Here is a 13,289-nt window from a genome sequence, read left to right as displayed (position 1 = left end):
TATTGGACGTGCAAGTTTCCTTGCTTATACATACGAGTTCAATGTCAAAACTAGAACGGTATACAAATAGGCTTATCAGTTCTTTCTGAAAGAGGTTGTAGAGTAAAATAAAAGCACAAGTTACATTTCGTTTATTAAAGGAAATTACCCTGATGACGATAAAATTAATCACTCGTAATTTCAGGTACATTATCTTGCTATAGAAGTAAACTTATGAAAAATAATTAGATTCACACATTACCTACCATACTAGTCTCAGTAACAGAAACTCAGAATAAGTAGTCAATTGTGGAAAAACCAGGTGAGTTATGATTCCATGGAACTTGAACCTTAACCATGTTCTCTTCAAATTCGAACTCCATGTCTTCTCCATTGACTCTACATGATTTTGGCTTCTCAGAGGCAAAAACCCTCATTTCTCCACCCCCTTTAACACCAACTTGAACCATCTTATCCTCTATAATGTCAAAAGACTTGATTGCTCCTCCAGAGTTGAGCATGTTTACAAGTCCTATAGGAGAAAACTCAATGGAATCCCAGGGTAAAATTGTCACTGGAGATACTACAATGAGCTCGTAGTTGAAGGGGTCAAGCGATATTTCAATGAAATCAGATGGCTTTGAAAGGACTAGCTTCTTTTCCTTGCAAAAGTACATGGCAAAACATTGGACTCCTTCAACAGGGAAGGGCTTGTGACCATTTTTCCATTCCACATCTTTTGGCCCTGTCTTGCATGAAATTGGTTTGGAGTACTCTGAGTAACATTGATTTCTTCGGAATTCACGGCTCCATCCTCCTCCTTGGCAATTGAACACTCCAACTACTCCGTTAAACTACGATACGAATATACAATTGTTATGGTTTAAAGTGTAGTAACGAACAAAGCATATTATGTAAAGTTGAAAAGGATTATTTCAAGCTAAGTTACCTTGTTGAGGTTCCAAATTTTGAGCATTGTGTTGCCATCATGCAAAGGATCAACAAAGAGACAATCCCTTGTAGGAAGTGCATAGTAATTGCAACGAAGGATGGAACCATCAGGGAAGACAAGCCTCTTGAGTAAAGAGAAGTTGTGTTTGCCAACAGCATCACTAACATAAATAGGTCCACCAGAAATAGCACGTGAAGCAGCATGAAATTCAGCACAAGGGTGAGTGGATTGAAACATATCCCAATCTGGATGTATGAAGTTGCCCATCCATAAGCTATTGTAAGCACAATGAACCATATGACAGCCTTGAAGCCAATATGTACCATTAATATCCCCAGATGGATCTGTAGGCCAAAAGTCATCACCAACACGACCAAGACAGATAGTCTCTGTACCAAGAAACATGAAATCATTGCATTGCTCCATGCTAGCAATCACACCATTGCCTTTGAAATGCTTCTTTACTGATTCTGTTATCGCCTTGTAGTACTTTTTCCCAAGTTCTACTCTCCCTCCATGCTCCTCTGCCATCATCTCCAACAACTGCAACCATCACCAATCAACCAAACTCAAACCATAATGCTTTTTTATACATAAACCAAACATAGTGATTAAGAGGGCAAAATATAGAAAAACTTACATGGATGACATCAACTTTGACTCCATCAATTCCACAATCCTCCAAGTGAGAATGTAACCCTTCATAAAGTTCATGGGCCTTTTCAGGCTCGACCAACCCAACACCGTTGTTAACAATTTTATCCACGGCTAGATCCTCCATGGTCATCTTAAGGCCCGGTGAGAGTTTAGGAGAAATTACTTGGGCCTTTGGTAGGCCTGCAACATTGGGCCTTACCCCACCCCAATAGCCCATAAAAGCATGCCAAACATACACGTGCTCAACGGTCTTGAATTCCTCCTTAAGGTCCTTAACAAAGGCCTTCAATCCCATATTAGGCTCATCTCCATGACTGACTTGTTTTGGGCTCTTATAGTCCCTAAACTTGAAGTTTTCCTCATACTTGATCAATCTACATGGCATTTGCTCGCCGGCCGAAGTCCGGTTAATCCCTTCTTGGTCTGTAATTGGGTCGTCGTCGTGGCAAATAGATTGCCAACCGTCATCAATGAGAACTAGACCGGGTGGGATCCCGTTTTCGACGAGGCCCTTAACCCCTTCCCAAACACCTTGAGGCTCCACTTTAAGGTAAAATGCATCCCAAGTACACCATCCAAACTTGTCTACTATCCCTGGTGGACATTTCTCCTCCATCAGCTTGAACGTCCCTAGATGGGCCTGGACTTCCTTCATCGTATCTTTAACCAATTTAAATGGGTCAGGCCCAGCCCTTATATACAAAACACCCAGGAATGAGTCTCCGACCACTTTTGTGGACCCGCTTTCGACACACACATCCACGTAATCGCCATCCGAACCTGGCTGGAGGGAGGCCCTAAATGGGCCCTCGATCAACGGGAGGATCACAACATATGGCCGGCCCGAATCTTCACCTGACTTATCAAGGATAAGAATTTGGGTCTCGTGCTCAAGGTCCCGCCCATTGGACCCAGTCCAATGGGTAGTCCACCATACTTTAAACCTGAAAATACTCATGAAGGGAATGCCCTTGAGCTTGCCAACCGGCACAACATGCCGGGCCACCGGCTCCTCAGCATCAAACCCAATAAAAAGCCCATCGAAACCCGGCTTTGTGGTGGCAGCGATGTTGGATGGCACGTCTGTAAATATGACATGACCATCCACCTTGAGGCTTGACTCTTCCAAGTTGACCATTGGACAGGCGTTGTCGCAACCATCTTGATTAGCAACAACCTCGGAAATCGCCTTCCTTATGCTTGGAGCCATATTGTAGCCGTATAAAACAAGAGATCAGAAGAGTTGAGTTCTTTTTTACAGAAAAACGAAAGAACTATTGATTGTTATATATATATACACCCAAAAGAGAAAAAAAAAAAAAAAGACAACAATGGGAATAAATAGGTAACTTTTGATGAAATTTGCTAGAACTTTGAGGTAGGAGAAGATGCTAAGGATATGATGGGAGAGTTGCTAAATTTATACGGAGTAGGCATTTGATTCATATTGGAATTGAAAATGAATAAGATAGGGTGGTTGGCTACGGTTTTAGAAAGTGGGGTCACATATTTTATTAAAGAAAGGTATCACTTAGTCCAACACAAACTTCGGTGAATTTTGTAGAAATATTTGTTGTATTTAATTGTCATCATAGGGTCCTACTCTTTGAAGAATTTGGAATTAGATTAAAATTATATGCTTAATAAAATACTTCTTTCGATTTTTAATACTTGCAACATTGATCACTTTCATGCATGTCTATGCACAACTTTGATCATTAATAATCTTTAAATCTCTTTAAGCAAAAATTATAAAAAGATAATATTTTGAAAATACAATTGAGACGAATCTAACAAGATCCTACATGATTATGTTTTATCTTACATATAAATCACAAACAATAATCCAAATATAATATGTGAATAGTGTAAAATACACAAACGTTGCGAGTATTAAAAATCGGAAGAAGTGCTAAGTATGAGTTGGTTTGATATTAATGTAAGATAATCCATTCGAAATGTATCTTAGTCCTTAGCGGGGATTTCGGGTGATGGAGTAATGGGTTATTCTTGCGTGAACCTGGTCCACAATAGTATTAGTGTAGACTCAATATCAATAGTTTTCTCTAGCACCATTTTTACACTCATAGTAACCTTTATTTATTCATATAGTAACTATAATAAACTAAACACCAAAATTCTTAGACATAGTAACCATTTTTTGATAGTAACCATATGTTTTTAAAAGCGAATTGTGACTTAAAATCACATTATTCAAGCACAACATGCATCAACGACACTAATTTGATATTTTTTTTTCATAATAATCATAGTAAAATGCCAAAATAAATTAGGAACAAGTTGTTGCTTTACTTTAAGACATTAGTCAACATTAGTCATCTTAAACATAGGACAATTAAGCTTACTAAAATTTGACGGTCCAATTATTATACTTAGCACAGGGCCTCTATATTACTTGACATGGCACCGGATATACAATAAATTTACGGTTTTTTCATGAAATGCCCTTGAGGTTTCACGTAATGCACCAAATACACCTGCATGCGTCTTTCAAATCACATAATATACCCTATTTAAACTTATGTTGCACCAAATACACTTATTACTAACGGAAGTCTAACGTCGTTAGTCTTTCGTTAGTAATAAGGGTATTTACCCCCTAACTGACCTAATTAATACCCTAATTAAACCTATTTATTACCTAACCACAACCAACACCACCCACCACTATCCTAATACAACTACCACCATACCTGAACACACCTACACTGGCCATGTTGTGACACTAGAGCCGCCGGCTTTCTTCTCTTGCTCTCTCTTTAAGCAGCCGCAGCCACGGATCCACACCTCCACACCCCCAACCCTTTTCTTTTTATATCCCTGCGCCACCCACCACGCTAGTCACTTACTCACCATCTAAAGTACCGACTTCAATGGTATCCCTATCCAAGTCGTAGATGTTGCCGGAAACAGAAACATGGTACGTATCGGAAAATATTATCGGAAATGGAAATATTACCGGAATCGGAAATATTGCCGGAAACGGAAATATTGTCAGAATCGGAAATATTATCGGAATCGGAAAATAATTCCGGAAACGGAAATATTAAATATTTGTTCGAAACGAAAATTAATTCCGGAATCGAAAATATTAAATATTGTTCGTATCGGAAATGAATTCCGAAATCGGGAATTTAATCGAAAGCGTATCGTACGAATTAGCATCGGACGAGGCTCGCTAGACGAAGGCCCAGCACGAAGCCAGGCCATCGCCCAGCAAGCCACACGCATCACCAACACACGCCAAAGCCTCGACCAGGCCCAGCGCAAGCCAGGCCCAGCCGAAGCCATGGGCGCGCGCGGACAGCAGCATGGGCCGAGCGCTGTGCGCTTAGCGTGGGCCGCAAGGCCTGCGCGGGTGTACGGTGCTCGTGCGATGCTCGTGTGCGAATCTTAAAGCTATCGGGATTCGATAAAAGATTAAATCCTAAACCTATTAGATAAAGTTTATTTAAATAGAGTCCTAGCAGGATTCTAATTAAGTTAATCAGTATCCTAATAGGATTCCAGTTCCTTTTCCATACCTCTATAAATAAGTGCCTAGGGTCATTATTTACAGACACGATTGAAGTATTCTAAAGGGTAAGTTTTTGAAAGAAAATTCAGCCATACACTTGCACAACAATAGCCGAAAATTCCTAGCACCTTAAGGGCGATTCTAGTTGGTCAATCTTGAGGCGGATCCGGACGTACTGTGGACTATCTACGGAGGGACGACATTTGGAGTCCTAAAGACTTGTTCTTGTTCGGTTCGGGCGCAGCTAGGGAGGGCACGCTACAAAGTGTATGCTCCTAAATTATGCTAAATGATTATGTGTAAATAATATGCTTTCCTGGCTTTATGGTTTTTCCGCATGATTTATGTATTGTCATATGTATCATAACCTAACAGTGGTATCACGAGCCTCTTATTATTTTCATAATCTAAATTGCATAAACATGGTTAAATATTATAAATTTGCAAGAATTAAAAGGCGTGATTAATTTTCGTAATTGTTAATTAATTGCAAATTGCGTTTATATAATTATATGTACGCAATTTTTCGGCAGTTTCTTCGTTACTCATCCAAATCGAGTGATTTTTGTGTCAATTCCGCATGTAAAAGGCATTCTAAATTTTTGACAAAAATAGTGTTTTTCGGCCGAACCCAGAATTCTCAAATTCGAAGCCTAACTATGACTTTTCGGAGGTTTTAGTTTTTCGAACGCAAAATTTTGTAAATTTAAGATGTTAAATTAAATATTTGCGATTCTTGTTGTTAAATCTTGAATTTTTGATTGACCTACTGTATATGTTTAACAAGTTTGAATGCCTAGCCTTGTTAATTATGCAATCTAATTTGTAATTATGATTAATTTGTTGAAAATTGGAATAATTTAGAATTAATTTGATTTTCATAATTAGTTAGTAATTTAATTAGATACCTATGATTAAAAACCACCATAAAAATTGCAAATTTGTGTTAAATTTTAAATTTTTATGACCTAGACTTGAATCCATGTTAATCGGAAATCAATTAATTAATAAATTTTCGATTTTTCGCCCTAAAATTATGAAATTAATATGATTTATTAATTTGTCATTAATTTTGAAAATAAAATTTTTAATTTGTATGCGATTCGCTCATATAACTTGCACGCACAAAGCAATGGACGCTACGTGTTACCCTTAAGGGGTGTTGTATAGTGCGGGCATGCGACGACGAGCAAGGGAGCTCGTCGCCCATGCGGTACGACTGCAATGAGCAAGGCTATGGTGCACGAGCACAAGGCAGCAGCCCTGCCTTGTGTCGTGTGCTGTGTGCGATGGGCGAGTGGGCAAGGGCGAGAGCAAGGCAGCGACAGTCGCGTGTGCGCAGCAGGCGAGCTGCGCCACGACGCAACTGCCGCGCGCAACGTGCGAAGCCTCGCGCGCAGCGAGCGCAAGCTCGCGTGCGACGAGCGCTACGCCCAGCGATGGTGAGCAGCGAGCGTGTTGCGACGAGAGCTGGCGCGCGCCTTGCGATGGTGAGCAGCAGCAGATGCGACGCAGCACATAGGCTGCGCGCACATGGCCATCGATGGCTGCGTGCGTGTGGCCTATGGTTGTGCGTTGCGTGGTGATGGTGCGTGCCTTGAGTTACGATTAGATCGTTTTAAAATTTTAATTTGAAATTTTCTGTTTACGTGATTTTAATTAATTTTAAAATTAATAATTTAAATTGTTTTCTTGGATTTTAATTTTGAATATTATAATTATAATAAATTTCATTTATTCTAATTATTTTACTAAAATTAAAATCATGAATTAATTTGCGACTGAAAATAAATTAAATAAGCGGATTCAATTATAAATTTATATGAGCTTTAAATTTTAATTAAATTTGTATGTTTCCGGTTAGACTAGAAATACATTTTTATGTTTAAAATTAGTAAAGCATATGAATTTATTGGTTTAAGTGGGAGCCCTTTTAGTCATAAACTCTTGATTAGGTCTACAAATCCTTAAGGTTAAAACAACTTGATTAGAATTAATAAGGACTGAATAATTTGTAGATTATTGGTGCCTTTGATTAATTGCTGCAAATATTTATGTGATGCATAACGTGTTTTACTAACCAGCTATGTGGGCCATTCATGATAATGAATGGGTGAATGGTATATATTGTATATGTACTGTTTTGCAGGTTATGAAGTGACTAGTATGGCCCAAATAGGATAGAAAATATGGTCTGCGTACCATTAATTTGAATGTAATTGGTCTAAAGTACCAAAATTGTATTTCAATTCAAATATGGTCTGCGTACCATCAAATAGTTGTAATTAGTTTAATTATAGCTTATCCTATTTGAAGAAAATGGTGCCTCCCACGGAGATTTTCGAGACGGACTTTGAAGTTGAAGCTTCAAGATGAAGTCGGGCCATACTAGATCACATTTATCTTATGCATACTTTAAGTTATTTATTGCTTTAAATATGTCTTAATTATGCATGAGATTGTGGCTTGATTATGTTGCATGATTAAGGATTTTACTTCACTTAAAATCTAACCAACATAGTAAGAGCTTTAAGTTCCAAACTTAAAAATTGAGTTAAAAGGTGTCATGCCAAAATATACACTTGCTTGGATATCCTTTACATCAATCTAGTAATAGTTTTCGCTCAGCGAGGTGTTACTTATTGGTCCTAAAGGGGCAAGGTACACAAATAATTGTGAGTACATGTTAGTTTTGGTGAAACTCAACGATATAAGTAAGGAGTCCTTTTATGTCGTGGCAAAATCTATAGGTTTACCTAATAAGTTCTTAGACGTGCCTATCAACCAAGAATAGTTTCTAGACTATTAGCAAAAGGTTTTTGCTTACCTAAGATATTTTAGGATTGAGTCGACAAACTGTGCTTAATTCTTCAATGGATTTTAGGATCTTGGAATCATTTTATTCACACCTGCCGGAACACATAACTTGAATAAAATGCTTAATGAACATTGAATTATGCATGTATGCTAGAATTTAAGTTTATTAAGAGAAACTGTGAATGGTTATTTATTTGTTTATTCTTTTAAATTGTAGTTTTAATTATGGCAAACAACAATCAAAACATCATTATGGGTTCTGAGCTTATGGTCAAGCTGAACCTATCGAATTTTCTTGAATGGGAAGCTAAGCTAGTTGAAATAGTCAGACTCAATGGACTTGAGTATGTACTGTTACATCCCATGCCAAGCTACTATGCCAGAGACATGACCCCTGAAAGATTTTTCGCCTGGGATGCGGATCTCAAAAAGGTTATGAGTCTCATGCTGAACAATATCCCTGATGAATGGGCTAGAAGGTTTGTAGCTTATGAACCTTTTACGCTCATCAAGAATCTGAGGGATATCTGTCGTGGAAGCACGGAGGACAGGGACCTGAACGTCCATGAGTTGATTGAATCAATGTCTGGTCTAAAGGTTAGTTCTCCCAACAGGTGTTATAGGATGGAAGTCCAAGAAACACATGTTCAGCTCCATCGCACTAAACAGAGGATAGGCGTCCCACTGAGGTTCCATGTGGATCTTATGCGTTCATACTTTGATCGCCTAAGTCTACTAGGAACACCAATAAGCGAAAGGATGGCAGTCTCTATCTTGCTCAATTCACTACACAGTGGGTTTGGTCGCTTCAAGCAACTATACCTAAGTGAACCAAGAGAAGAAACAGTTGCAGAATTTGTTCACCTTGTCAGAAAGGCTGAGATAATACTGGACTGTGAAGCCAAAGATTTACTCAAGGCTAGAGGGAGACCGTTCAAGAAAAGTGGAAAGTCCAAGGGCAATGCTAAATCAAAGCAGGACAAGTCCACATCAAGCTGTCTTTATTGTAATGGAATAGGCCATTACAAAAGAGAGTGTTCAAAGCTAAAGGACGATCAGAAGAACGGAACAGTCGTTCCATCTTCAGGTATTTTCGTTATAGACTGTATACTTGCTAATTCAACTTCTTGGGTAATAGATACAGGTTGTGGCTCACACTTATGTTCCAATCCACAGGGACTAAGAAGAAGTAGAAAGTTAAGCAAGGGTGAAGTCGACCTACGAGTGGGAAATGGAGCACGGATTGCTGCATTAGCTGTAGGAACTTATTATTTGTCGTTGCCCTCTGGGCTAGTTTTGGAACTGGAAGAGTGTTTCCATGTTCCAAGTCTTACTAAAAACATCATTTCAGTTTCTTGCTTAGATGCTAAGGGATTTTCCTTTTTAATAAAAGACAATAGTTGTTCGTTTTATTTTAAAGAGATGTTTTATGGATCTGCTAGATTAGTCAATGGACTTTATTTATTAGATCACGACAAACAAGTTTATAACATAAATACCAAAAAGGTCAAAAAGGATGATTCAGATCTCACCTATCTGTGGCATTGTCGATTAGGCCATATTAACTTGAAACGCTTAGAAAGACTTCAAAAGGAAGGAATTCTAGAACCATTTGACTTAGAGGATTATGGTAAATGCGAATCATGTTTACTTGGAAAAATGACAAAGCAACCTTTCTCTAAAGTTGGAGAAAGAGCAACTGAACTATTGGGTTTAATCCATACAGATGTATGTGGACCAATGAGTACAAATGCTAGAGGTGGTTTCAGCTACTTTATCACTTTCACTGATGACTTCAGTAGATATGGTTATGTCTACCTAATGAAGCATAAGTCTGAATCCTATGACAAATTCAAGGAATTTCAGAGTGAAGTAGAGAATCAATTAGGCAAGAAGATTAAGGCACTGCGGTCTGATAGAGGCGGTGAATATCTGAGCTATGAATTTGATGATCATCTGAAAGAATGTGGAATTCTGTCAGAATTGACTCCTCCTGGAACACCACAATGGAATGGTATGTCGGAACGGAGGAACAAAACTTTGCTAGACATGGTCAGTTCAATGATGGGTCAGGCCGAACTTCCAATAGAATTTTGGGGACATGCACTAAATACAGTTGCACTCACTATAAATAGAACTCCGTCTAAAGCTGTCGAAAAGACTCCATATGAGTTATGGTTTGGAAAGCCTCCAAATGTGTATTTTCTTAAGATTTGGGGATGTGAAGTGTACGTTAAACGATTAATTTCAGACAAACTTCATCCAAAATCTGACAAATGTATCCTTGTGGGCTATCCAAAGGAAACAAAGGGGTATTACTTCTACAATACATCTGAGAACAAGGTGTTTGTTGCTCGAGATGGTGTCTTTTTGGAGAAGAATCACATTTCCAAAATGACAAGTGGGAGAAAAGTAGACCTCGAAGAAATTCGAGTCGAACAACAAACTCTAGAGAATGCTCAAGATGACATTCAGGATGAAACTTAGAGATCTTTAGAAGAATCTGGTGAGAATCATGGTCAACCTAGAGATGTAACCCCGCGTAGATCGCAGAGATATAGATCTCAACCGGAAAGGTACGTAGGTATTTTGACGAACGAGAGCTATGACGTTCTATTACTTGAAAGTGATGAACCTGCGACTTACAAACAAGCTATGACGAGCCCTAGCTCCAAGCAATGGCAAGAAGCCATGCAATCTGAATTAGACTCCATGTCGGATTTGGTCGATTTGCCAGATGGCTCCCAAGCCATTGGAAGCAAATGGGTTTTCAAACTGAAAAAGGACAAGGATGGGAACGTGAAGTTTTCAAAGCTAGATTGGTTGCAAAAGGTTACAGGCAAGTCCACGGTGGGGATTACGATGAAACCTTTTCACCAGTTGCAATGCTAAAGTCTATTCGGATAATGTTAGCAATCGCTGCATATTACGATTACGAAATATGGCAGATGGATGTCAAAACCGCATTCTTAAACGGCGTTTTAACAGAAACTGTGTTTATGACACAGCCTGAAGGTTTTGAGGATCCAAAGAATGCTAAAAAGGTATGCAAGCTAAAGAAATCAATCTACGGATTGAAGCATGCATCCAGGAGCTGGAATATACGTTTTGATGAAGCAGTCAGTGACTTTGGTTTCATCAAGAACGCAGACGAATCTTGTGTATACAGGAAGGTCAGTGGGAGCAAAATTGCTTTCCTAGTATTATATGTCGACGACATATTACTTATCGGAAATGACATTCCTATATTGAACTCTGTCAAGATTTGGCTTGGGAAATGTTTTTCGATGAAGGATCTAGGAGAAGCACAATACATATTGGGCATCAAGATTTACAGAGATAGATCTAAAAAGATGATTGGACTTAGTCAAAGCACTTATATCAATAAGGTGCTTGATAGGTTCAAGATGGCAGACTCCAAGCGAGGCTACCTACCCATGTCTCATAGAATAACTCTAAGCAAGACTCAGTGCCCAAAAACACTTGATGAGCGTAGACGAATGAATGGGATTCCATATGCATCATTGATTGGTTCAATAATGTATGCTATGATATGTACACGCCCGGATGTTGCGTACGCACTCAGTGCTACGAGCAGATACCAGTCAGACCCAGGAGAGGCACATTGGACTGCTGCCAAGAATATTCTGAAGTACCTGAAAAGGCACAAAGATGATTTCCTGGTCTATGGTGGAGATGATGAATTAATTGTTAAAGGCTATACGGACGCAAGTTTCCAAACCGACAAAGATGATTTCAGATTACAGTCTGGGTTTTTCTTCTGCCTCAACGGAGGTGCAGTAAGCTGGAAAAGTGCTAAGCAAAGCACCATTGCGGATTCTACAACTGAAGCGGAGTACATTGCTGCACATGAAGCAGCAAAGGAAGCTATATGGCTAAGGAAGTTCATAGGTGAACTAGGTGTAGTCCCCTCCATTAAAGGACCAATAGCCCTGTATTGTGATAACAACGGAGCTATTGCACAGGCAAAAGAGCCTAGACACCACCAAAGAGTCCAGCATGTACTTCGTTGATTTCACCTTCTACGAGAGTTCGTTGAAAGAAAAGAAGTCGAGATAAGCAAGATTGGAACTGATGACAACATATCAGATCCATTGACTAAACCTCTGCCGCAGGCGAAGCACAACTCGCACACTGCAGCCATGGGAATCAAGCATATTGGAGAATGGCTTTGATGTCCTTATTTAATGTTTTAAAGTTTTAGAGTTTAAATCTTTGTAAAACATTATTGGTTAATCATTCACAATAAATGAATATAATTCATTTTTCCATTTAATTTGTGGTTTACTAAATGATGAGTCCCTTCAATTTGACAATATATTCAAGATAGACTGTCAGGACCTGTCCTGTGACTAAGAAATGTCTATCAAGTGAACTTGAATGTCAAAAGTTGAAAATGGTCCCTGGTCGGAGTTTTCTATAAAATTGGACGCATAGAAAACGTTAGACGACTAGAATGCAAGATGACTAGTAGTTCTGTTTCTTGAACTATGTGGACATGGCAATGTCATGATCATTTGCATAGATACTTACTTTGGGAAGACTAGTATCGGATAGACCTATGAAACTTTACTGTAAGAGATGAAAATCTATCATAAGTAAATTTCATTAAAATTATTAGACACTAAATCCTCAATACCTGAGTGATTTGAGATTACTTGTTTGAGAACTGGTTGCTTTGACGTTGACCAACCGTCGCACCGTAAAAGGAGGCTATAAAGGCAACGCTCAGGTAATCACCTATCAAACGAAGTCTAATCTCAAGATCGCAAGATTGGGATTGTCCTCCCATAAATCGGGATGAGATGCTTAAAAGTTGTACAAGGCCACTCAGAGAGCTAGAAACTGTGAAATGCATGGCCGTGCTCAGATGAATCATAGGCTATGATTATCTGTTTATTTGATCAGTTGAACTCTGAAACCGAGAAACACCTCTGGACATAATAAGGATGACAACTCTTACCTTATGTTCAAGAGCAAGCATCGAGTGACAAAGGAATTAGGAAATGCACACTTGTCCCTAAGGACAAGTGGGAGACTGAAGGAAATAATGCCCTTGGTCCAAGTATGCATTCAATGTTAAGTCTATTAAATGCGGTTCAGTATTAATTAACAAGTTAATAATTCAGTGAGATCAAGTGAGCTGAATGCCTAGCTAGAGGCCGCTTCAGTTCAAGTGGAATTAATGATATTAATCCACAGCTTACTCTTGACTGAACCCGTAGGGTCACACAAATAGTACGTAAACGGATCAAGTATTTAATGGCATTAAATACTCTATCTATGGATATTCGGAATCGACGGATCTTGGTTTCAGTGGGAGTT

The 13,289-nt window shown here is 38.9% G+C and overlaps 1 protein-coding gene across 1 annotated transcript; it reads right to left on the bottom strand.

The window, feature by feature from the left end:
• Positions 1 to 37: 37 nt before the first annotated feature.
• Positions 38 to 3,109, bottom strand: LOC110784680 (probable galactinol--sucrose galactosyltransferase 5). The gene is made up of 3 exons (XM_021989135.2): positions 1,572 to 3,109; positions 929 to 1,474; positions 38 to 833 (listed from the first exon to the last, which is right to left on the bottom strand). The coding sequence occupies exons 1-3, from the start codon at positions 2,796 to 2,798 to the stop codon at positions 270 to 272; spliced, it is 2,337 nt and encodes a 778-aa protein (XP_021844827.1). The 5' UTR covers positions 2,799 to 3,109; the 3' UTR covers positions 38 to 269.
• Positions 3,110 to 13,289: the final 10,180 nt, after the last annotated feature.

The sequence above is a fragment of the Spinacia oleracea genome, chromosome 4 (assembly GCF_020520425.1).
Source record: "Spinacia oleracea cultivar Varoflay chromosome 4, BTI_SOV_V1, whole genome shotgun sequence".
Taxonomy (NCBI): Eukaryota; Viridiplantae; Streptophyta; class Magnoliopsida; order Caryophyllales; family Amaranthaceae; genus Spinacia; species Spinacia oleracea.
Note: the sequence above shows the minus strand (reverse complement) of the source record. Positions and strands in the feature narration are given on the sequence as shown.

What these genes read in the sequence shown, in the direction of transcription:
- LOC110784680 (XM_021989135.2), bottom strand. Translation starts at nt 2,798, where the DNA reads ATGGCTCCAAGCATAAGGAAGGCGATTTCCGAGGTTGTTGCTAATCAA. An exon ending in TCAAAGTTGATGTCATCCAT is followed by an intron (nt 1,475 to 1,571) that starts GTAAGTTTTTCT and finishes TGATGGTTGCAG; the next exon opens with TTGTTGGAGATGATGGCAGA. An exon ending in AAATTTGGAACCTCAACAAG is followed by an intron (nt 834 to 928) that starts GTAACTTAGCTT and finishes TTCGTATCGTAG; the next exon opens with TTTAACGGAGTAGTTGGAGT.